General features: G+C 38.7%; 1 protein-coding gene across 1 annotated transcript; it reads left to right on the top strand.

Annotated features, from left to right (window-relative positions):
* Positions 1–183: 183 nt before the first annotated feature.
* LOC119475797 lies at positions 184–21,962 on the top strand. Its single transcript, XM_037748852.1, has 15 exons — positions 184–338; positions 4,896–5,053; positions 7,343–7,536; positions 8,531–8,635; positions 9,777–9,915; positions 11,097–11,247; positions 11,475–11,607; positions 13,039–13,191; positions 13,946–13,983; positions 14,127–14,156; positions 14,271–14,437; positions 15,963–16,441; positions 16,604–16,703; positions 20,065–20,329; positions 21,719–21,962. The coding sequence occupies exons 2-15, from the start codon at positions 4,922–4,924 to the stop codon at positions 21,799–21,801; spliced, it is 2,169 nt and encodes a 722-aa protein (XP_037604780.1). The 5' UTR covers positions 184–338; positions 4,896–4,921; the 3' UTR covers positions 21,802–21,962.
* The last annotated feature ends 4,914 nt before the right edge of the window (positions 21,963–26,876 follow it).

The following is a 26,876-nucleotide window of genomic DNA, read 5'->3' as shown; positions in this document are numbered from 1 at the left end:
CCGTGAGTTACAGCAGGTGTCAGACACACAAAAGAAACGCCGCAAGGTGTTTCCAAATGAGGACTACGTCAGTTGAGGTAGACTGGGATTATTCTTAGCGGTTTCACAAAGCCCTCCTCTTGACGCGCAGCTATTGTCATCATTTTTCACCGTCTCTGGTCAAGCCAGTTGAACTCCATTCTGTCTGCTCAGATTTAGCGGAGCTCCGCCTCAACTCACTCAGACCTGTATAAGAAGAACATGTTTCCTGAAATCCTTTGTACTTGTTGTTTGGTGCCAGAACAAAACCGCACTATTAGGTGAAAGCTTTTCAAAGGAAGTGCGGCAGGTGGCTTAAGGTAATTAAGGATTTATTGAACTTCTTTGTTAGATAAGTTTGATTTCCTTTTGTGTTTGCTGTGTTTCCGTGTGTTGAGATTGTGGAGGTTTGAGTGGACCAGATTTTGTAGATTCAATTGGTCTGTTATATGATTTAAAGGTTTCAATACTCGCAAACGTTTTACACAATTATAATTTAGGTAACAAACCGATATTAACAGTTTAAGCACATAATTAGTGGTCTTACATAGACTTTGTAACAATGCACAGAACTTAAAGTAAAACTAGTTCCCTGTCCTGATGAGACATGATAAAGCATTTAAAGTCTTGTAACAAAGAACGACTGTACGACAGAAACTTTAAAGAAATAAGAGCTGATTCTTCATGTTTGTTATAGGGAGCAAATTTCAGTAAGGAACATGTGGCACTGATGGAATTCAGATGTCTGTTTACAATAAAAGATTGTAACATGAAATATATTTATATAGATATATATATATAATATGCAGAAATAAAATTGTTAAAAGATCAAGGTGCTGCACAACTTTAAATAGTCCAACCAGTTGGGTAAATAAATTTCCTCCTTTAACCTTTCGTTGAAGCGCTGCATACCTGACAGTCAGCCGTGCTCCTGAAATGTGTCGTTTCCAGTTTTGAACCTGTTTTGGAAATCATCGTTTAAGAAAACAAAAGTAAAAGACATGGCCGTCAACTTCGTCGTAACAAAAATATTCCAAACATTTCTTCTCAAAACATTGGACCATTTTAGCCTTTTACTTCTACTGCGACGACTAAAATGTTTTAATGTACAGCATTTCCAGATAATATTCAGATGCCACACATCTTATTACATAAGATCAGAGCCAGATCAATCTGGTAAAGGGCCTCGGGCGGAAATATACAATGGGCCTCTGTTGCGTCATCAGCCAAATATTAACAATAGAATTGACTGAACGGATGGAAATGTTTGTTCTGGCCCTTGAGTTTGATTTTAATTGTTATTCCACCTGTCTCAAAACCGTATGGAACATCAACAAACCAAAAAACAACTTTTTCCAGCTCGGTCCAGAGATGTTCTGCACCAAATTCGGGGACAATTGGTCAAATTAATCTTCACTTGAAACTGTCTTTTGATGGTTGAGAGCCCCGCAGTGTTGACCACATTGTGCTTTAGGTAATCAAAACATAGGTAATTTAACATATTATTCTTGGTTAATATTTATCAGTAAAGTATAAACATAAAAGAAGAGGATGAGTAATAACATGGATACTATTTGCACAATAATAGAAGGAAACAATATAAAAGCAAATCAATTAAAATGTGTTTTTAAGAAATGATTTAAAAGTTGATACAGGTTTTTATCTCTCAAGACTGATCCAAAGACACAATAGAGTGGTGCAGGGATGGCGTATTTTTGTAGGCCAACCAGGAAGTTAGCATCGCCCTGGTTCCCTCGACAAAGAGCCAATGGGATTTTTCCATTTTGTATTATTCCAAGAAATAAACTCTGTGGCAAACAAACGTTTATGACACTTAATTTTTACCACTTTTATGATTTTTGAAATGTGATTGCAGTCGGCAGAAGTAAAAAACTAACGTTAGGCTATAAACAAACTACTGCAGGGTTGCATGAGCGTGAGTATACACAGCGAGGCTGTAAAGGCGGACGAGTCAACGTGATGACGTTTAGTAGTCTCATTTAGCTACTTGTTAGCAACTGGCTTTTTTAAGACGATATTTATTTATGTTGTAGAGCAAAACGTTAAAATCCCTTCAGCTTGTGTTAACCACACACCTTATTTCAGGCATCTAAATAAAAACCCATTGACTTCCAGATGAGGGGAACCGGAAGTGCTCAAATGCGAACTCATTTCTGGGTTTCTATTGGTGAATCCTAAGTCTCTTAAATTGCATCCACGTTCCCCTCACTTGCGTCTCTCACATGCATCCCCGGTGGGAGGGAAGCAAGTGAGGGAAACACGGATGCAATTAACAGACTTGGGATGCACCCAGTATAAAAGTCCTAATCGCTTCCTGTGTTCACCAAAATCTGTGCGTTCCAATACCCACACTATCATACTATTTAGTACTATTTAGCCAGAAAAAGATTTATACATGGTAGTAATTACCAGGATGTCCTACTATATACAGTCTCATTTTGCAGTATGCAAGCCAGCATGCTTTTCTGCCTATTCTGACCCACAATACTCTGCGCAGTGGATATACTGTATGAGCAAGAGGGTCAAAGCTCAAGGCCCAATGTTATGTGGAAGTACTATGTCCTGATTGTATGCATACTGTATGCAACAGTACGTACTTTGTAAGGGCAGCTGCTACTGCAACTCGCAGCAACTTCTCGCAATAGAAGAAGAAACAACAGAAGAAGCAGAGTTGTGCAACCATTAACGGTTAGTTTCTGATGTTTGTTCCTTCGTGTCTACCTCTGTTTTTTTTCTAACATTATCTGTATAGGTTTTGTGACATACATTACATACATTTTGTAACAGCTCCAAGGTTGAATAATACAGCAATGCACAAGAATGTAATGACATAGATGCCAGATCAGTCCCTCCCTCCTACCATCACCACATTCCCCCCATAGCTCACACACATCCAACATACCCCACCCACCCTTTCTGGTCCGACCACTCATTTCCTCAGAGTATGTAGTCGACCTATTCGAAGACAAAGGAGGAAATAAAAACAGTGCAGGATAATTAAAAAAGTAAAAACATAAAACAAGATAGTTGCTGAGAGGAAATAGATAACAGCCCTTGTGTATCAATTTAGTTGTAAGATCGGGATAAAAAGAAAGAAACAGAATAAAACTATGATACAGACATGTCCGACTCACGCATGACAGTCGGATTCAATCCTTATTTGAATATAAACGGAGCACTACAGTATGTTGTGGACTCTGTCTCCAGAAATGTTAGAAAACCACCACAAATCTTTTCTCTTTTCTCCAGACTTTCTCTTCAGGTTATAGATGATCTTTTCATTTGGTATACATGATACTAATCCATTAGTCCATCTAGCAGATGTAGGTGTTTGTTCATCTTTCCATTGCGTGGCTGTACATCTGTTGGTTGTGATGAGGGCTATTCTAATGATTCTAATGATATTCTATGATGGATGTGTCGCCCAGTAGGGTTGTTTGCCTCTGTTTCATCATTTGTTTTCTGCAAATATTTTCACTGAGCCAAGGATTATGCTTTCAGCACACCATTGTGTCGGCGCTCATTTTCATTCAGGGACTACATTCCTTTGTATTCACAAATATGAAACGGATAATATGAAAAATACAGGATTGCACTTGGAGAACAATAGCTGATTAATCATTTGTTGTGTTCACAAATGAAAACTGAAAAATAATAACATCATAGATGTGATATTGAACATCTCGGTAGTTTAGGTTACAGTCACATGTTCGCTCTATCGTCCAATCACAGATGTCCACGTCTTATCTCAAACTCTGTAATACTCACACTGCTCCTCAACTCTCCTACACTAACTACTGCTGTGCAATCTCCCTTTACATCCCCAGCCTCCTCCAGCATTTAGTTAGATATAGTTAGAGTTCTATATTTAGAATTGGGAATGTTTCTTTAAATACATGCTGATGAAACAAGAGTTGCACAACCATTAATGGGTAGTTTGTGTTATAGGAACATCTTTGAGATTGTTGATTAAGGGCTTGAGTTTGCCATGTTATGATTTGAGCATATTTTTTATGCTAAATGAAGTACATGTGAGGGTTTCTGGACAATATTTGTCATTGTTTTGTGTTGTTGACTGGTTTCTAATAATAAATATATTCATCCATTTGCATAAAGCGAGCATATTTGCCCACTACCATGTTGATAAGAGTATTAAATACTTGACAAACCTCCCTTGAAGGTACATTTTGAACAGTTAAAAGATATGTGATTAATTTGCGATTAATTGCAATGAACTATGGACAATCATGAAATTAATCGCGGTTAGATATTTTAATTGATTGACAGCCGTAGTATTTTTTTATGCTTTCTTATGGAGTCTGACACCTTATTTACATTCAAAGTACAAAAATTAATTAGAAAAAGGTCGGCGGGCCACCCGGCACCCTAATGCATTAAGTTCAGTATCACTGCTTTAGATCATTAACACGTTGTTCTGCAAAATAATTCAACAATTCATCTCATTGATTTGTGGCTGTGAGAAAATGCTCACTCTACCAGTGCGGTGAGTTTTGATGCTTGCGTCTCTATATGTACCGTCTTTTATTTCAACCGCTTGAGCTTGCATACATCAGGCATCACATGCCACTAATTGCATGAACCATACAATGAATTACAGACTTCACACCACTGAACACTCCTCTGTCATCTGTCTCACTCACTAAGACACTAACTGAGTCACACCACAGATGTCAAACAACAGCCTTCTTTCAAGTATCAGGACTCATTATATTTGGTATGTGAGATGTATAAAAAAAGACTTTGTTGTAGTTCATAAACAGCATGATGTCTGTTCATTGGTGTTCAGCTTAATATTCATTAAAAATAGCAACTTTCTTTCTCTGTATTTCCCAAAGGTTTCCTTCCTGACTGAAGAGCTGAGATGCTGGACAGATTTATACTGAGCCTCCTGTTGCTGGGCCTGACTCTGGTCCTGTTAGGGCCGGCCTGTGAAGCCTCTTCTCTGGGCCTGACGGTCCACGTTGTGCCCCTGGACAGCGATGGAGGGAATATGGTGAGCAACGTTTTCTCTTCCCCCAAAAAATACTTTTTTTGTCACGGTGTCTTCAAGTCCAAACTCTTTGGCACGAGCAGATTATTACACATATCTATTGTTGCATTTATTTTATTTATTGAGGCCTTCTGTGCCATCTCAACTAATACAAGAAAGTGGAAACCACACCCATATTTATATACAGTATCATGCACACCAGTAGGCTGACAAGTGTTTTTTTTTACGTAAAAATAAAAATGTAATTTAAAAAAGCCTATATTATCGTTTTAAAATAATAAATTATGGTGTATTTGTAGCCCAGTGATAGTTTATCAATCATTAATTTATCCATTAAATCGTTCATTAAAATTGCCATTTATTAAAAAAAAGTAAGGGTTAGTAAGTAAGTAAATTTAAGGTTTTTAATAAGTTTTAGTTAAGAAAAAATTTTTATTTTGAATTTTAAAGAATATAAGGGTTGTAGAGAAATAAAATCCCAATGGAAATTGTGAGAAATGCCTGTAAAGTTGTTAATTTGGATGGTTTCAAAACACAATTTAAAACTATGGCTTTCTATATGCAAATAACATAATGATATGAAATGATAACTTTAAATCATTTTTAACTTTTTAACAGTAGAAAAAGGGTTTGTATTAGTTCACTGGTTGAAGGAGAGTAATCATATGCACATTACATATAGGTGCAAGGCTATCAGAAAACAGCGTCAATTCAGAAATAGGTCATGCCTGCACACATACTGTCGACATAGATATAGAGAGAGAGAGAGAGAGAGACGCTAAAAATGAGGTGTGTCTGTGTCTGTCTATCACACATGAGCCACATCAGTTCTAACTGGGTCTGTCTAGCAATTATTGCATGCACTACTTTTCTTAGTCTGACTCACCGCATGTAGACGGTGGTTATACAGTAAGTCTGCCATTGGTCGCGTATCTCAAGACGATTGGTTTAAAGAAATACAAACAAGCCAGGGCGTTTTTTTTATTTTGCTCAATACCAGAATGAAGATGTGTGGACCCAGACCTTTCTTTAGCGCTGTGGCGATAGGTCTGGCTATGACTTTTCTTAATGTGATTTTACTCCGTTGTGTCACATTTAACTCCATGCCTCAAAAAGTTTAATAATGACAACGTTTCAATCCTACTTGGATCTTCGCCAGGTCAGAATGCTTGAAAAGTGGGAACCACACCCAAAGCTATATATCATCAATAGGCTGACAAACTCAAAATGTTTGTGCATGTAAAAGGTCTGCAAAGTTACGAAGCCCAAATTCCACGACTCTCCCCCACAGAAACACTGCTCCGTAACTGCCTGAAACGCCTTGATTGAAGTCCCGCCTTTTCTTCCGTAACGTGGTGATGTCACCAAGTAACGGTCTTGCATAAAACCTGCCTAGTGGCTAGTTTGGCTCACCCTCAAACAAAGCTAGTTAGAGCGGAGCTGGAGAGGAGTCCGAAGAGTTTGGTTCGGTTGACCAATCACAACAGGTAGGGCCAGCTGACCTATCGGCGCAGACTGGGCTTTTTGGGGGGGGGGGGAGGGGGGGGGCGAGAGTGTTTCAGACAGACGGCGAAAAGAGGTGCTGCAGCACAGTTGGTATGAGAAAAATAAAGCGTTTTTTGAACATTAAAGCATGTAAACATGTTCTAGTAGAAACCCAAAATACAAGTATGAACCTGAAAATATGCAAAATAGGTCCTCTTTAATGTTATCATTTCATAACCTCAACATTATGTTGTTTTCATCCTGAAAGCCGTAGTTTTAAATTATGTTTTGAAACCATCCAAACTAGAAACTTTACAGGTATTTCTCACAATTTCCATTGAACTTTTATTTCACTACAATGCTTATATTCTTTTAAATAACTAAAATAAATATTTTTTCTTAACTAAAACTTATCAAAAACCTTCATTTTACTTACTTACTTTACTTACCAACCCTTACTTTTTTAATATATGGCAATTTAAATAAATGATTAGTCTTGATTAAACGAATAAATTAATGATAATGTGTTACATGTTTACTGTGTCATTAACCGTCACTGGCTCACAAATACACTGTAATTTATTGTTTTAAAAGGATAATATAGGCTTCTTTTTTAAATTCAATGTAGGTACTCAGAGTCAAAGTTAAGCCAAAGACAGTAGTCTAAATACCTCTTGAGCTACATAGACTGGCTGCAGGTGCCTGTGTGACAGCTCACCCTACAGGTTCTGCATCCTCAGCTCAGTCGTAAAATCTGTCACTGCACATAAATGACAGTTTGTCATTTTGCCTCTTTGCTTCCTGCAGGTGCAAGCTCACTTCAGTGCCATCGCTCCCACTCCTTGTCCATCTTTGTCTGGACTGTGTGCTGTAGGGGAGGAGGGCTGTCTGGTCCACACGACCTCAGTACCTTTCAATGGAACCAAACCCGACTTTGGCTGGTGTGTCCGCCAGTGGCAGAAAACTGTCCCCAGCAATTACAGCGCCACCATAACTTTAGGGTACGACACCTACATGCACTCTCTGTACCTTTGACCTAAAACATCTGAAATGTCTCATTCTTTTACAGCCACACCTTTTTCTCATAGTAACCTGTGTTTAAAAGTCTTTGTTCTTTCACATTTTGTTTCTTCCCTTTTGCCTAAATATAACTTGTGAGGTTGTAGAAATTGTCTCGATATGGTTGATTACTTCCTTACTGGCTTTGTTATTATTATATTTATTAGGGCCCTAGCACCGGTCGACGAAGGCCTTATTGAAACTGAAGGAATTATTATATTATTATGATTATGACTATGATTATGATTCATAATCATAATAATAATAATAAAATTAATCACATTTTTGAGGGCCTTAAGGTGCTCAGAAAGTTGCTAAACTTTGCACACTCATCAGACGTGGTGGAAAATGTGTTATTTTAAGGGTCTCAGGCTTGGGTGTTGCAAAATGGCTCGCTAGCACCACCTACAATGTTGGAAAAATTGAGCCCCTTGTTATATATTATTATTATGCAAACAGTTAAAGTTAACTGAAGTAGGCCATTTCCCTCAATAATATAAATACTTAATTAATACAGAATAAAATAAATAACATCAGTCTGCATACTTATGTTGCTAATTACAGATACAGATCAAGTGATTAAATTTATTTATTTTCCACATGTCTAAGAAGATAATTTTTTGTGTGTAATGAAAAGAATGCCAGTGCCTTATTATATATTTTTTATATAATGTCACACACTATGATTAGTATCTCAGGACTCGTTTTGCATGGTGCTCATTGCCTTTATTTCTTCCTGTAGTAATCCTGCCTTTAGTTATAATGTACTGAGTACTATCTGTGTGCAACAAGTCCTCCAGGCTTCTGTTCTACTCTGTATATTTCTCATGTCATTGATCGAGGATGTTATTTGTTATATTTAATGGGACATTTGAATCAGACTACTTCAAGTAGTTTAATTTACTCTAATACACACTTTTTTTCTGAAATGTTCAGGTCCAACACAGAATTTTATGTATCAATGAAAGCAGGACCAAAGATTCGTGCAAACAGCGGGAGACTCAACCAACCTGCTTATGTTGCTCTCCCTCCTCCACTAAGGTACACACGCACGCGCACACACACACACACACACACACACACACACACTATGGATGTTTTTATTGGACTTAAATAGTTCTAGTAACAGACGGAAGACAATCTTTAAATGTGTACAATGATCCACAAATATTTTTTATGTGTGTTATCCACAACAGAGCGATTTGCAAATATGCATAACTTACTCTGTAAACACGTATTTTAATTCCACATAAAAATGACATAGGTTTTACAAATGTTAATTGTTTCACCACAAAATCACACCTGCATTCAGTCTCCAAAACTGTATCCTCTCCTGTGTTGTAAATAGTCAAGTGAATTTATTTAAATTGCACATCAACAACACAAAACTTGTGATTTACACAACATTTCATAAAGGAGGCAGAGCATAGACACCAATATAAAAAATTAAGGAAAACGAAGGTTTTGAAGGAAGAAAGTTACACAGGGTTGAACAAGTCAAGGATACTGAAAAGCTTTTCTATTGAATAGATTTTTAAACGTTTCAAGTGGTTGTTTGGATGCTTTGGGGAAAGGCAAAAGCCATATTGTTAATTAAACATAATTAGTACAAAGCTTGAACTTGAATTAAATCAATTAAATTAAATATGACCTTTAATATATGTAATCAATACAAAACCCAAAGTGTACAAACGTAAATTCAGCATTTTACAGGGGAGTTTATGTGTCGGGCTAGTTGCCAGGCAACCAGCGGAGACTCCAGGAAGTTACCGGTCCCTTCCAACCTCGAATGGTTAACTATTCAAGGTCAACTTGCAAAAACTTGTAAAACCTCTCACAAGACTCGCTGCCCGACGTCCTATCCTAACCTTATCCATCTCGCTAGAGTTTCGCAACTTGTGGGTTACATTGTAGACACGACCCTTGAATGGTTAAGGTTAGGATCAGTTAGGATAGGTCGTCGGGCAGCGAGTCTCGTAAGAGTTTTCGCACATTTCCATAACTTGTGGGTAACCATCTGGACGCGACCTAGAAATAACCAGCACCTAACCAATTATTGTGACACGTTGCACCTTGTTTTTCAGTTGTAGAGATTTGACCATATCCTACTTTTGCTCCTCCCCTTTGTTGTGGCTGTATTTGTGATTCGAGAGGCTGATTATCTCTTTGTTTCTGGGACCAGGGCCCGTGTGAACTGCCCTCACCACTTCCATTTGTCAGTTAAAGACCTGGATGGTGACAGGGTGACATGTCGCTTTGCCCGGCCCGACGAGGGAGAGTGTCTCAACTGCACTCAGCACTCTTTTATAGAGCTGGAAGAGGTGAGCCTAACGGTTAACATAACACAACACAATTATTAAAAAAAAAAAGCATCAATGTCTCCAGTGGTGGAAGAAGTAGCTGCTCAGATCTTTAACTTACGTAGAAGTAACAATACCACAATGTAGAAATACTCTGTTACAAGTAAAAGTCCTGCATTCAAAGTAAAGTACAAAAATAGCCTGTTAAAAATAAGGAGGATTGTCGCCAGGATTTGTCCTGTCCTTGCTAAAGTCATTCAACACTTACTGGATAATTTAAACAAAAGTCTGTATATAAAACAATTTAAAAAGATATCTTTCTTTGCTACTTAGTAAAAAAGCAAAATATTCTGCTTCAATCCATATTTGTCGGCGTTTAGCCTTTCAAAAACAACATTTCATGGCGTTCAAAAATCGACTTCCTCTCGCGTTTGACACACACAAAGAGAGGCTCCAACTTCAACTTCATCAATACTACAAAATGTACTTATATGATCAAAAGTAAAAGTACTCATTATGCAAAATGGCCAAATTCAGAGTGCTATACTATTATATATTACATTATTGGTTTATTATTAATGCATGAACTTGTAAACAGCAATTTACTGTTGTACTTGTGGTTGTAATGAAGCAGATTTCATTTGAACTACTTGGTAACACTTTATAATAACCTTAACTACAAATGGTAATTTGATAGTTAGTTAAACTAAGTTGAATTAACTATCAATTTACCATTTACAAATGATGGTTACTCTAAAGTGTTAACATATACTGTTGGGCACTTTAGTCTCAAACAAATCATCATACTTTAGAGGCTTATCATGTTTTGATTTACTAGTAGTTATAGATGTCAGATAAATGTAAAAAGTAAAATATTCCCCTCTGACATAGAGTGAAATAGAAGTATAAAGCATTTTTAAAGCACAACAATGAAATCTTCAATTAAAGTACAAAAGTTGTGTTTTTCATCTTTTATTGTTACAGTATTTTGCAGTCCAACCTTCAACAGTTTGTTGACTTCCAGTTGAGGCTTGAAAGCCGTGTACAGCAGGTGCTGTGGCAAATAACATTTAAAAATCTTAAACCATGGCCCATTTTTGAATAACCCACAGACCTCGTTGTGGATCTTGTTCATTGAAATGATATCATCTCAGTGAAAACTTGACATAGTTACATTGTGTTTGGCTGAACTCTTTTACCAGGAGACATGCATGTTGACGTTCACTGGAAAAGCCTCAGCGGGACAGTATTTCATCTACCTGATGGCGGAGGACCTGATTCCTGTGCCCAAAATAAGCCACGTCACAGACAACAAACCCCTCAGCTCTGTGCCTGTTCACCTCTCTCTCACTGGTGAGTCTGTCAGTCAGATAATAGCAGCATTAATATTGCCTATACATCATTAAGCGTCATTGAGCAAACATATAGACGTACAGAATAAGGATGATTAACAGACATAAAACAGCATGATTAAGAGAATATTTGAGTTGAAGTTGTCCCATTTTAGTCCTTCCTTTTATAGTTGTTCTCCAATTATAATTGGAAGTCCTAGAAACGTCTCTTGTTCTCCTTCCTTCCAGTGGAGGAGTCGACTTCTAGCTGCAGTGATGAACCTGTGGCAGCAGGTGAAACCCCCAAAGAGGACGCCACGCTGTTTGTCCTGCCGTACCAGGAGGTGCAGTTCCAAGTCGACTTTACATCACGGCGGGAAAGGTGCGTCCTGAAGGGCCTCTTATATATATATATATATATATATATATATATATATATAATTCATTTTAACGCCGCTAATTTCTTTAACGCAACTTTTAAGTTTGTTGCGGACTCAGTTTTAAAGCTAGAGTGAAGATACTGGTATCATATGAAACTAGAAAACCTAAGGAATCCATTGGTACCAACCATGTCATACTAGCTTATGCTAAATTTTGACGAGGAAAATCCAGCGTGGCCATTTTAAAAAGGGTCCCTTGACCTCTGACCTCAAGATATGTGAATGTAAATGGGTTCTATGGGTACCCACGAGTCTCCCCTTTACAGACATGCCCACTTTATGATAATCACATGCAGTTTGGGGCAAGTCATAGTCAAGTCAGCACACTGACACACTGACAGCTGTTGTTGCCTGTTGGGCTGCAGTTTGCCATGTTATGATTTCAGCATGTTTTTCATGCTAAATGCAGTACCTGTGAGGGTTTCTGGACAATATCTGTCATTGTTTTGTTTTGTTAATTGATTTTTTAATAATAGATATATACATACATTTGCATAAAGCAGTATATTTACCCACTCCCATGTTGATAAGAGTATTAAATACTTGACAAATCTCCCTTTAAGGTAAATTTTGAACAGATAAAAAATGTGTGATTAATTTGCGATTAATCGCGATTAACTATGGACAATCATGCGATTAATCGCAATAAATGTTTTTAATCGATTGACAGCCCTTAGATATATATATATATATATATATACGGTATATGAATGAATAGTCTTACTCAGTTGTAGTACTCAGTTAATCAGTATGCATTTGCTTATATAAAACAGGACTTGTATCTGATTTAAAACAGATATTTTACTTTTTATTTTATTAATATAAATCTGAGAGTAATATTAAAGGTGCCAAACCTGAAAGTCAGAGCGCATCTATTGCCTCTCAACGGCTCTCAACATGGCGACAGCTGAGCCGGTGTCTCAAAGCTTACAGCGCTAATGGTGCTGACAGTGCTAACAGAGCTAACAGTGTTTATATTACCTGCTGGGGGGAGGTAAACAGTCTGTGACAGTCTGAACCATATGATGCGAACGCTGCATAATACACGGACTAATTTTTGCACGATTGCATGGAACTAAATCAAATCAACGTTCAGAACGTTCTAAACTTGAAGGCCCTGCGCACCCACACAGGTGCTTTCAGTTATTCTTGCTGATTAAAAGCGTCAATCAAGTGCAGTCCGTACATATCCCACATACACAGCATGTACGTAACACAATGTACCACATTTTAGAGATGTCACAATTACTGTTGTGTGACTCAACACCTGTCGGACACAAAGTGACGATGAGTCATACGTGTCAGAAATGTTCCTTTAAGCAAATTGTTACAAATACAGTTGTGAAATGAAAGGTTTCTCTCTATCTTTCCAGTGTTTCAGAGGTAGCAGTGGTCGGTCCGCCTGAACTGTACAGGGTTGGCTTCAAATCAATCGGCCCCCTGTCGACCATGAAAATGGCCTGGGTCCGCTCCGCAAACAAACTGGCCCGCCTTTTGCCCATCTGCTTCGCTGTGAATACCAAGAGGTAAGTTGTTCTGTAAACTGAATGTCACTAATGCTGCCAGACATAGCGGTGCGATTCACATGAGCACAAGGAAAAAGTGAAAAAGTTCTGGACATTTATATTCAGTTTGTATGAAAAGACACTTTTAAAATGGCCTACAGAATACAAGTGACTCTTTCCTTTGTTTATAATGCAGTATTACAATGCAGTTTCTAGTAATTAGTACCAGAATTGTGCTAAAATGGTGCTTTAAAATGTACTACAATGTCCTACTCAGGTAGAAGTATTCTTATTTAACTGATATTTTACTGACGCACCTGGATTCAATATTTTTTTATGTAACAGTAAAACAGAGCTAATTACAAATCTATGCTACTCATATTTAATAGAAACTTCTTACAAGACTTTAAGGCAACACTTTATAATAACCATCATTTATAAATGGTAAATTGATAGTTAATTCAAATTTGTATTAATAGTTATTTTACTGTTAAAAAAAAACATGAAATGATAATTAATATTTTTTTTGGGGGCATTTTCAAGCCTTTATTTATAGGGCAGTGGATAGTCTAGAAAGGGGGAGAGAGTGAGGGGGCAACATGCGGAAATGGCCGCAGGTCGGGTTCAAACCCGGGCTGCCACGGTTAGGACTAAGCCCTGCTATATGGGCGCTTGCTCTACCAACTGAGCTATCAGGGAGCCCCAAATGTCCATATCTTGAACAGAGCATATTTAGTGCATGACCTGGTCTGATTTGCACTTCTTGTCTTTCCAGTTTGCAGTCAGAGCCCAGATGTGTGTGGCTGTACCAAAGTAAGACCTTCAGCTTCCTAGAAACATCATAAGAATGCCAGTTATGCTTCCCTGTTGCTCACAGTACACCAGCCCTAACCTCACAGCGGGGTTTCTCTACTACAAATATTGACTATTAAAACATGTCTTTCTTAATCTTTCAGGGGAGATGATGACGCTACCTGCTGGAACAGGTTGAGAAAATATTACACTTTGTTATATTCGAGTGTTGAGTGTGTGTGATTCAAATCTTGAGTGAACTAATTATACCTGTGAGTATTTTTAAATAATGAAAGACTCTTCTGCAGAGTTGACGTGTGAGAAGACAGAGATGACTCTGCTGCTCCCTATCGACTCCCTGATTGACATCAACCTGTCCGAGCTGCAGCTCAACAGCCCCACCTGTCCCGTCACCTACAACAGCACACACCTGACTGCACGCATCTCCCTGTCTGGCTGCGGCACCAAGCGTGTGGTAACATGATCCTTCTTTCTTTCTTTCTTTCTTTCTTACTTTCATCCTGTCTTTCTTTCTTTCTTTTGTCCTGTCTTTCTTATTTTCTTTCTTAGCTTTAAAGGGGACATGTCATGCTTCATTCTTGTATTTTGGGTTTCTACTAAACGTGTTTACATGTTCATTACGTCTTTAACAGTTGTTTATATTATGATCAGAAGTTAATCAAACACTGAATTTTTTTTAACAAAAGTGGTCCTTATTATCTTTATGTAGCCTCCATGTAAAACGATGATGTACCTCCACATGTGACTGGTGGTGATGGTTTGTAAAACGTCCTATCGGTGCCGATTAATCGGCCAAACACATTAATAGGTCGACCTCTACTACCAACCAACAAACTATGAAATAAGACAACCCCGTCAGTTTTTTGTGGGCTGCCGACATGTGATTCAACAAGCCATTCAGATTTGGCTCCCCTTCCTATGTCACATGCAGACTCATTAGAATATATGGGCCACAGCTTGAGAACTACCTTTGCAAAGGTGCACCGTATTTTTCTCACAAGCCAATCAAAGCAGACTGGGCTATTCAGGAGGGGGGCTTAAAGAGACAGGCACTAAAATGGAGCGTTTCAGACAGACGGTGAATACAGGTATATTCAGACAGACAGGATGAGAAAAATAATGTGTTTTTTGGACATTAAAGCACGTAAACATGTTCTAGTAGAAATTGAAAATACAAGACCAAACCTGAAATGAGCATTATATGTCCCCTTTAAATGGCAAAAAAGATGTTTGTATATACATTGCACTGCATAAATATTGGGAGATTTTTAGTTTTCATTGTTTGGACTCTGTACTCCAGGACACTGGGTTTCAAATAAAACATTGACTATGATGTTTGGTGATGTACCATATGAGTTGTAGCCCTTTTAGCCCTGAGGGACTATGCCTAAAAAGTGCAACAGTTTCTAGATGGTACATCAGATGTAGGGCTGCATTTAACGATTATTTTCATAATCAATTAATCTGCAGAATATTTTCTCAATTCATCGACTAATTATTCTCTAATAGCTCTGATCAGATGTGGATGTAAACACACCTATTAGAAATCATAACATCTACGTTTGTTGCATCCACGTGTTTATATGCGAAAGTATGACAATAAAAAAGGCAAAAAAAGGTACTCCTAATTACTGGCTATTTTTGCACCAAAATGTAACTTAGTATCGAATAGAACAGTATTAGTTTCATGCTGTATAATTTATAACTTCCTTTTCTGCAATCATTTATGACTAAGAAAAGGATCACAGCAGTACTTTAAAAGTAACTTAACACCCCCTGAAAAGGTGTACTCCAGGATATTGTTGGGTGTGGTTACAGATTGGGAAACTGGAAACTTTCAACCAGAAAGGGCAGGGAAACATTGCTTTTCAGTCTGGTGTTAAGTTACCCCCCAAAATTTTTTTTTTTTGCATTGACAGATTATTCAGCTGAATGTGAATTCTGACTAAACTCTTCCTCATCCTCTCCTTTTTTTCCAGCACTCTGGTTCAGAGCTGGTTTACACCAACACCTTGCAAAGTGTGCGTCCTCTCACGATGGTCAGCCGCAAGCCCTCCCTCGTCCTCCCTCTGGCCTGCCGGATCCCTGGAGCCCAGGTCAAGGGACCGCAGTACACGATGGCCTTGCCCACAGAGACGGAGGCCTTCGGTGAGATCCGTATTTGGGTAGAAATGCACCTACCAGGAGAGGGGCCCCTGTCAAAGTTCACACGCAGCCCCAAGTTACGCTCCCTCCGGATGCGTCGAGAAGTAGGACCACTGTCAGGGACGAACGGGACCTCCACCAACTCCACTGATAACAGCACCTCCAGCAGCTTGGCCCTTGGGGACAGGTACAACCAGCTGGACCTCCATGTGTTGTCCAACTGCAGCATTGAACGAGCCGAGATGGTAGTGACCAACTGTTATGAGTCTGCGACAGAGGACTTTGCAGTATCCTACCCCCTTTTGGAGCAAGGGTCAGTGACAAATTTGACTTGTTTCCCGTAATAGTTTGAGGTTACCATCTTGAAGAGGAAACTGCATGAAAAAGTCTAAAAGAAATACTGACTCTCTTTTGCAGAAGTCACCTCTGAATTCGAAACATATCATATGACTAGTTCTCTCATTTTTTCCTCCAGGTGTACAAGCTCCGACACCACATTAGAGGTTGTTACAACAAAAACCAATTCCAAGGTTTACCGCCTTGATCTGAGTTCCGTGAAGACCCAAGGATCAACGGTCTGTACTCTCATGCAACACACACATGGTACAAACATTCATGTTTCCCACACAATGAATTGTATTAACCTTGGTGATCTCTTAAAGTGGCAGTAGGCAGTATATTTTTGGCATCATTGGGCAAAAATTCCATAATAACCTTTCAGCATATTGTAATCCAAGTGTTCTGATAGAAAACTAGACTTCTGCACCTCCTTATGGCTCTGTTTTCAGGCTTTAAATCTAGCCTGTGATGGGTGACTTTGACCAATCACAGGTCATTTCAGGGAGAGCGTTCCTATTGGCTGTCCTCAGGCTGGTGGGCAGTGCTTGGTATTTCCTCAACAGATCTCAACATGGCTGCCGGATCACAAAATTTCTCATTTTACAGCTAAACAGTACACTACAAGAAAAAATTTGAGACGAGGAATAGAAATTACAGTAACGGAGTATTAATTCTTATTTTATCAGTGCTGCTTAGACGACAGACTCCAGCTCGGCTCTGATTGTTTGTTTCCCTCCGTCTGTGAAATCTTGCAGATGCCGTTAGGAACACCGGAGGACACCGGAGGACCCGGTGCCTCTGTGTCCTCACACAGAGGCACATGATTTTGTTCAGATTACCTGTCTCATGCACTACTTACATTTTATATAAATAACTTTTTTTAATCATATTATCAATCTATCCACTGCAGCATTAACTTTTCTGTTTGTTCAATACTTCAGTTTATGTCCAAATACATGCAAAACTAATGGCATTCCCATCAGCCTCAGCTGTACAACATGTTTATCATTAATTAGCTAATGTTAGCATGCTATAACATGCCAAACTAAGATAGCGACCAGGGTTAACAATATCAGCATGTAAGCTTTGTTACTGTGAGCCTGTTAGCATGTTTGCGTTAGCATTTAACTCAAAGCACTACTGTGCCTAAGTACAGCCATCCGATTCGAATGTTATCAAGGTTCTTTATTAGACATATGTCAATTCCAGCAAAGCAGTGATTGGCAATGAAAATCTTTGGTCTCAGGTTCCTTCAACAATGCTCATAAAGTATGTGTATATAAAAGGGGAAATCACACAAGTAAATGTAAATGCAAAATGATAATCTAAGGCATAAAATGGTGCAGTTAAAATAAATATAAACATAAGTAAATATAAAATAATAATGTAAATTTGTAATTTTGTTGATGACAGGCCATTAAAGCAGCAGTGGGTAGAATTGGAGCAAATATGATTTAAAAAAGTTATTTTTATAAAACGGTCAGTAGTGCATTAGACGGGTAATCTGATGTGCCTCTGTGTCCTGTTCACACCTGGCATTAACATGCGTCTCCACATGCTTCTTGAGTGACCACTTGTGATCCGATCTTACTTCCCTGTTCTATATGCAAATAAATACATCGTAAACACATGGCTAATATAGCAGGCGTTGTGACGTAATATTATATGTTATATATCATATTCGTGAATTTGGGTACATTTTATCAACATCAAAATAAAAGGTAATTGTACCGGCGGTCCCCGGGGACCTCCGTGCCGCTGGCACCGCTTCCTTTACCAGGCAACAGCGGGGTACAGAGCTTCACAGAGCCGGGGATGAGAATGTTTGTGACCTGGCCGCCATGTTTGGATCAGTTGAGGAAACACCAAGCACCGCCCACCAGCTGGATCACAAACTTTCTAATTTTACAGCTAAACAGTACACTACAAGATGTTTCTGAAAACATTTGAGGAGAGAAATAGGCATTACAGTAACAGACTATTGATTCATATTTGATCAGCGCTGCCTAGTTTGACCGTTTGGTCGGAGTTTGCAAGTGATCAACACCTGCCTCCGTTGAATGAACAGCCAATAGGAACGCTTTCTCTGAAATGACCTGTGATAGGCCGAAGTCACCCGTCAGGATTTTTTAAAGCCTGAAAACAGAGCCATGAGGAGGTGCAGAAGTTTACAAATATGAAGAGAAATTACAATATGCTGAAAGGTTATCATGGAATTTTGGCCCAATGATGTCAGACACATTCTGCCTACTGAAGCTTTAATCAAACACATACAGTTTTCAACAAAAGTGGCCCTCATTAGGTATGTGTAGCCCCCATGCCACGCCAAAAACATCCTGCCTACCATCGCTTTAAATAGGCGTTATCGGTCGCTATAAGCACCATAGATGTGGGTCAGTAGGGGCCTACAACTTGTTTAGGTTAAGGAAACAAAACAACTTAGTTAAGTTAAGTGAAAAGCATGTTTTGGCCTAAAATAAATACATTTCAAAAGTGAAAGCGAAACTTTGACACTTGTCTACACAAAGACAACTACACGTTGTTGGTTTCACACAGGATGCGAATCCCAGTTTCCTGGTTGAAAACCGTGTGTTTTGTGTCCCATCGATTGCCCCCAACCTCCACCCCATATGGAGTCTCAGGCTGTCTATACTACAGCTCTTAACTTCTGTTTCTGCTGTCTGCCTCTCCTGTCACTGTCAATGTTCTTTTTTCTGTGATCTACTATGTGAATAGATGATAAAACCTAATATTGGGTGTAGTAGGCCGCTATTGACCCACATCTATGGTGCTTATAGCGACCAATAATGCCTATTTAATGGCCTGACCCCACAGAGTCACTAGCGTGGTCTTGTTTGTTGAGGATTAAATATTGCCTTGATTTACACTTCTTGAATTTTTGTTTTTCTTAAAGGGACTGTTTGTAACTTTTTACAAGTATAAATCTACCGGGTCGGTGTCCCATGCGCGCTCACATATGCGCGCTCGCATGTGGCTACGCTGTTCAGACCGCTCCTCTGCCTGCTTGTCTTCACTCATACAACGCGCGCGTTCTCGCTCCACCTCACGTTCATGCGCGCTCACTACACACTGCAGAAGAGTTAGTTTAGCTCTTAAAATATCTAGTGTATGTACAGTGGACGTTTTTGCAGAAATAACTGCTGCAGCTCCTCCAGACCAACAGAGGTTTTCCGTGTCTTGTGAAGTGACGGGGCTCCGCAGCGAGAAACGTTATCGTCTCTGACCAAAACTCCGGTGTCTTCCTTGTTCTCTCCGGCCGCAGTTGGAGACGATAACGTTTCTCTTCCTGCTTCAGTGTGTTGAGCGATGCTCGTTCATGTCTATGTAGAGCGAGCGAGCGCGAGCCCGAGCCCGACGCTGACTTTCGTTGACTTAACGGCCACAGGTGTTGCTGTTAACAAGCATTTCTGAAAGTTACAAATAGTCCCTTTAAACAGTGCCTAAATGTATTGTTACAATATTCTGTCAACCAGTGATTCATGTCTCATAAATAGATAACGTAAAGTTGTAAAGTGATATGTTTTTGAGCCGTGTCTCCACACCGTTAACTTGTGTCTATTTATTTTGTGTTTGCAGATGTATTGCCAGTGCACGGTCAATCTGTGCATCGCCCTGCTGCCCTCTCAGAAGTGCCCAGATCTGTGTAGTCGCTCCATTAATCACAGAGCGGTGGTTCAGAGTGTGTTTACCAAAAGCTACACCGTTAAATCAGCAGCTGTCAGCCTCGTGGTCACCACTACTGCAGCGCCCACAACAACCATCATCACTACTACAACCACAACCACAACTACTACTGCTACTGCTACCGATACCACAGCTACCGATACCACCACCTCACATGGTAGGACCTTATCTCTAAATAAGCCTCTATGTCTTTGTTTTTTTAATTTGTGATAATTCATGAAAGTTAATATAAATCCACTGGCCTGCGAATCACTGTACATTGATAACTGCAAAGTGAATTCAAGTTTATAAAGTAAATCTGCAAGCAAAACATTTTCCTTTATCTTTAAAGTTTTCTGTGAAGGTTGTTTTATTTTGGAGAAAAGTACTTACAAAACAGACTGTATATAAGAAGTGGACGTAGTCAACTTGGCGTCACCCATTGGTTTGTGGACTTCCGTTTTGAAGCCTCGAGTCCGGCATTTTGGCAGTCGCCATTTTGTTTTTTGCAACCAGAAGTGACACGAGAGGGTGGAGTTAAGTACAACCGAACACTAAATAAGAAATATCTAGACGAACAAAATGTTACAATTAACTTTCATGAACTGACAACACACTGTGAAAGGGTTAAAGTTGTAAGAGGAAAACACGTAAAACTCCCAGACCGAACAACGCCGTGGTAGCGACCTGTCAATCACAAGGTAGCGACGCCCTAAAGCATACTCTGCTTTATGTTCTGTTTGACTCTAAATGGGACCATAATTTACTAAATGAACATCATGCTGTATTGAAGAAGACTTGAAACTAGCGATTGAGACCATAAACTCATGTTTACAATGTTTACTGAGGTAATCAATCAAGTGAGAAGTAGGCTCATTTTCTCATAGACTTCTATACAATCAGACTTCTTTTTGCAACCACAGGAGGCGCCCCCTGCTGGATATTAGAGAGAATGCAAGTTTAAGGCACTTAAGCATTGGCTTCACTTTTCAGACCCGGAGGTAGCCTACAGTTACCAATATAGATTAAGCTGTTTGATATTAATCGCCAACTGCAGAGCTGGCTAGAGGCATAAACAAACTGAACAACTGCTTTCAGTATCATCGCACTGCAGAGCCGGAGAGCCCAAGCCCCCACAGACTCACAGTTTTAAAAGCATGCACGCGCCAATACCAGAACCACAGTTAGACATATGGATGGCTCTTGAAGTCGTGCATGCGTACGTCTTAAACTGTGGCTATTGAAGTCGGGCATGTGTACGTCTAAAACTGTGGCTCTTGAAGTCGTGCTTGCGTACGTCTAAAACTGTGACTCTGCGGGGCTGGGGCCGGGCTCTCCGGCTCTGGGCCCCAAGATTAGCAAATTAAAAATGTGTATTTCAGGGTCCATTTTTATTATTTCCGTAATTCATAATAAGCACTCTTCTAAGACATGTATTTTTTGCATAATTGAAGTATTCATTCAAGTTACCTTATCTTTTTTTTAATGTCACTTTTTGAAATTTGAAATGTACCCACAAACAAACAGTTATTGTAAATGTGTAACCCCTTCCTCTCATCTCTTGCAGCTCCAGAACAGGCCTCAGCCATGGCAACAGGAGTGATTTTGATGACAATCATCATACTTCTTCAAAACATCTTCCTTTACTGAACATGCTGCTGGATGATGATCTGTGAGAATATGAAGCGCTACATTTGCTTGTTTTGGACATTTTGAAGATTGAATCCCACACATGATTCCCCTGCATATTTTGAGCTTTTTCAGAGAAGCAAATAAAAGCAAGAGAACACTACATGGCTGTCAAAAAAAAAAAAAAGAATATAGGATAATTGCTGCAATGCTCACGTTGAATAATGCATATTACTGTATCTCATCACACCAGTAGTGGTAGGATGCTAAAGGATGTGACACAGACAAGAGGTCACACAATAAAGTCCTGGAAGCCTAATGGTCTGAGACGCTGACCGTGTAATTGCAACATCCCTGGTAACTTAATAAGAGCACCAGATTTTGTTATTCTGCACTATTTTGTGTACTTTACTGGCTAGATGCTGGATTTATTAGAGTAAATTGTTACAAATTCAATCAGCATTTTGTCTGCTTCATTATTAGAGGAAAATTAAAAAGACTAAATAATGAAATCCAGTCAATAGCTAACCAGACTATGTATTGTTGGATGTTCAAAACTATTGAGCAGGGGACAACAAATTTCTCCTTGTGAGCTCTTATTGGGACTCTAAATTGCCCGTATGTGTGAATGTGAGCGTGGATGGTTGTCTGTCTCTATGTATCAGCCCTGTGATAGTCTGGCGACCTGTCCAGGGTGTACCCCGCCTTCGTCCAATGTCAGATGGGATCGGCTCCAGCCCCCCCACCCACCCCCAGGTGTATTTGAAAAACATAAAAGATAACTCCAATATTTAATCAGACCCTCTAATATCCAATTTGTGCATTTTGTCTTCGACCTAAAAAAACGGTGGTGTCTAGAAGGTAACCTGCAAATTGCAAATACGTCTCGCTGCCCGACGACCTTTTCTAACGTTAACCATTCGAAGTCAGTGCTTAACCATAGATATTCAAGATTAATGCCTAACCTTAACTATTCGAGATCAATGACTAACGTTAACCATTCAAGGTCAATGCCTAACTTCAATTATTTGAGATCAATGCCTAACCTTAACTATTAAAGGTCAGTGCCTAACCTCAACTATTCAAGGTCTATGGCTAACCTTAACTATTCGAGGTCAGTGCCTAACCTCAACTATTCGAGGTCTATGCCTAACCTTAACTATTCAATGTCAATGCCTAACCTTAACTATTCGAGGTCAGTGCCTAACCTTAACTATTCGAGGTCTATGCCTAACCTTAAGTATTTGAGGACAATGCCTAACCTTAACTATTCGAGGTCTATGCCTAACCTTAAGTATTTGAGGTCAGTGCCTAACCTTAACTATTCAATGTCAATGCCTAACCTTAACTATTCGAGGTCAGTGCCTAACCTTAACTATTCGAGGTCTATGCCTAACCTTAAGTATTTGAGGTCAATGCCTAACCTTAACTATTCGAGGTCAGTGCCTAACCTTAAGTATTTGAGGTCAATGCCTAACCTTAACTATTCGAGGTCAGTGCCTAACCTTAACTATTCGAGGTCTATGCCTAACCTCAACTATTCGAGATCAATTCCTAACCTTAACTATTCAAGAGCGATGACTAACCTTAAGTATTTGAGGTCAATGCCTAAGCTTAACCATCTTGCGAGAGTTTTGCAATTTGCAGGTTACCTTCTAGACACAACCCTAAAAAACAGTTTGAGACGGTAAAATTGTGCTTATGGTTGTGTGATGTGCACCCCTCTTTACCTTAAATGTAAAAAAGAAAAATATTTTTCTATAATAAAGTGTTGGAACAACATAATATACTATTAAACACTTATGTAAACTGAGTTTTATGTTTTATTGATCTGTTTTGTTACAGAGCTGTACAGGCTGGTGGTCAGTTAGACAGCTGTTTGAAAAATTTAAGAAAAGTTGTAGCACATAGTAAGAAGGAGCTAGTTTGAACAAAACAAAACATTGTAGTGTTATTGGAGAAAAGAGTATGTACACATCTTTTAATACATTATAATATCAGTTTACTTCTTTTTAATTTACTTAGTTATTGACATTATTATATATAACAATATTAATACTGCTACTACTAATAATAATGATTATTTTAGAGCACTTTTCTAAAACCAAGTTACAAAGCGCTTCACATAAGATAATAAATATAACCAACATTTTTTAAAAGCATATTGAACAACTTATATGTGACTTAAAGACAATAAAATTAACCAGATAAATAAGTGTAAACCACAATCCATCATAATAAAATAAAATAAAATAAAATAATAATTAAATATTTATTATAACATATTATAACAATGTACATCTTTGTTTCATCTTTTGGCTGCTCCTCTTAGGAGTCGCCACAGCAAATCATATACATATACTGTATATACAGTATATTAAAATTATATATCCTATAACTAAAAAACGTGTGAGATCGTGAGGGCAAGCGGTAACATTGAGGAGGGAGACATCACGGTGGTGTTGTGAATGAGAGAAAGAAAAAGTTATTTTCTGATTGTTTCGTGGAAGTTACGTTCTAAAGCACAAATAAATAACCATCAAACACTCAACAGATGATTTACTGTGGAGAAAGACACTCTTAGTTTCATTTTCCTCCTCTGTATTTCTTTCATTAAATCCAGCGTGCATCAGTAAATACTATGCATCAGTAAATACTATGCAGCAGTAAGACAAAAATGATTTTTTTCTCAGCCTTTTTTTTTTTTTTTAGATGAAACAGGCAGACACACTGAACTGCAGGCTGCAGAGTGTTTCCCACGATAATAATGCCTCAACGCAAATTCTTTTTAACGCCACTAATTTCTTTAACTCATTAACGCAATTGATCTTTCGGAGGTTGTAGTTGGCTCAGTTAAAGTTAGTTTTAAAGCTAGTGAAGATACTGGCCTCATATGAAACTAGAAAACCTAAGGAATCCACTGGTACCAACCATGTCATACTAGCTTGTTGTGAAGGAGGCTAAATCGGAGGCCAAACTTATGCAAAATTTTTCAAAGGGGTCCCTTGACCTCTGACCTCAAGATATGTGGATGAAAATGGGTTCTATGGGTACCCACGAGTCTCCCCTTTACAGAGATGCCCACTTTATGATAATCACATGCAGTTTGGGGCAAGTCATAGTCAAGTCAGAACACTGACACACTGACAGCTGTTGTTGCCTGTTGGGCTGCAGTTTGCCATGTTATGATTTTTGTATGCTAAATGCAGTACCTGTGAGGGTTTCTGGATATCTGTCATTGTTTTGTGTTGTTAATTGATTTCCAATAATAAATACATACATACATTTGCATAAAGCAGCATATTTGCCCACTCCCATGTTGATAAGAGCATTAAATACTTGATAAATCTCCCTTTAAAGTATATTTTGAACAGATAAAATATATATATTAATTTGTGATTAATCTCAATTAATCATGGACAATCATGTCATTAATTGCAATTAAATATTTTAATCGATTGACAGCCAATGGTTTTTAACTGCTCTACTTTTTAAATGAATGTTTACATGAAGGTCTGAGACTAGTATTGTTTTAAAATTATTTTACAATGTTTAAAGGCTGTTGCAAACACTCACATTTTAAAATCCATACCCTAAATTGGTAACATATCCTGGGAAAATCCAGGATAATGTAAAATGAAAAATAAAAAGTAATATATTGAACAAAAAATGGTGTTATTTGAGCCAATTTATTAACTATTTGTATGTTCTTGCCTGTATATGAAACAGAGCACTGACCTCTCCTGATCTTATATCTTACTGGACAAATATGTGTGTCTTTTCCAGAGCTTTATGGCACTGTTTACTGCTTTGAATATGTAAATATAGTAAGTAGACCGTTCTGTAGATAAGTGTCTGTGTAAAAAAAAAAAAAACTCAATTGTCGCAGGCTTTAAAGCTGCAGTGGGTAGAATTGGAGCAAATATGATTTTAAAAAGTTATTTTTATGAAACACTCACTACATCCTGACAGTAGTGCACAAGACAGGTAATCTGAAAAAAAAATCATGTGCCTCTGTGTCCTCCGGTGTCCTCCGATATCCTCCTAATGGCATCTGCAAGATTTCACAGACCGGAGGAAAACAACCAATCAGAGCCGAGCTGGAGTCTGCCGTCTCTGAGCAGCTGTCAATCACTCGTGAACTCCGATCAGACGGTCAAACTAGGCAGCGCTGATCAAATATGAATCAATATTCTGTTACTGTAATGCCTATTTCTCGCCTCAAATGTTTTCAGAAACATCTTGTAGTGTACTGTTTAACTGTAAAATGAGAAAGTTTGTGACCCGGCAGTCATGTTGAGATCATTTGAGGAAATACCAAGCACCGCCCACCAGCCGGAGCACAGCAAATAGGAACGCTCAATAGGAATGCTCTCTCTCTGAAATGACCTGTGATTGGCCAAAGTCACCTGTCACAGGCTAGATTTTCTAAAGCCTGAAAACAGAGCCATGAGGAGGTGCAGAAGTCTAGTTTTCTCTCAGAACACTTGAATTACAATATGCTGAAGGGTTATTATGGAATTTTTGCCAAATGATGTCAGACAAATTCTGCCTACTGAAGCTTTAATCAAACACATACAGTTTTCAACAAAAGTGGCCCTCATTAGGTATGTGTTGCCCCCATGCCACGCCAAAAACATTCTGCCTTCTGCCTCACTTTTAATAGCCGTTATCGGTCGCTATAAGCATCATAGATGTGGGTCAGTAGGGGCCTATAACTTGTTTAGGTTTAGGAAACAAAACAACTTAGTTAAGTTAAGGGAAAAGCATGTTTTGGCTTAAAATAACTACATTTAAAAAGTGAAAGCGAAACTTAACGCTTGTCAACACAAAGACAACTACACGTTGTTGGTTTCACACAGGATGCGAATCCCAGTTTCCTGGTTGAAAACCATGTGTTTTGTGTCCCATCCATTGCCCCCAACCTCCACCCCATATGGAGTCTCAGGCTGTCTATACTACAGCTCTTAACTTCTGTTTCTGCTGTCTGCCTCTCTTGTCACTGTCAATCACTACGGTCGCTAGAGGTCACTGTCGTGTTCTTCTTTCTGTGATCTACCATGTGAATAGATGATAAAACCTACAACTTGTTTAGG

The sequence above is a fragment of the Sebastes umbrosus genome, chromosome 2 (assembly GCF_015220745.1).
Source record: "Sebastes umbrosus isolate fSebUmb1 chromosome 2, fSebUmb1.pri, whole genome shotgun sequence".
Lineage (NCBI taxonomy): Eukaryota > Metazoa > Chordata > Actinopteri > Perciformes > Sebastidae > Sebastes > Sebastes umbrosus.
The sequence above is the reverse complement of the archived record's forward strand: the minus strand, read 5'-3'. Positions and strand labels throughout refer to the sequence as shown.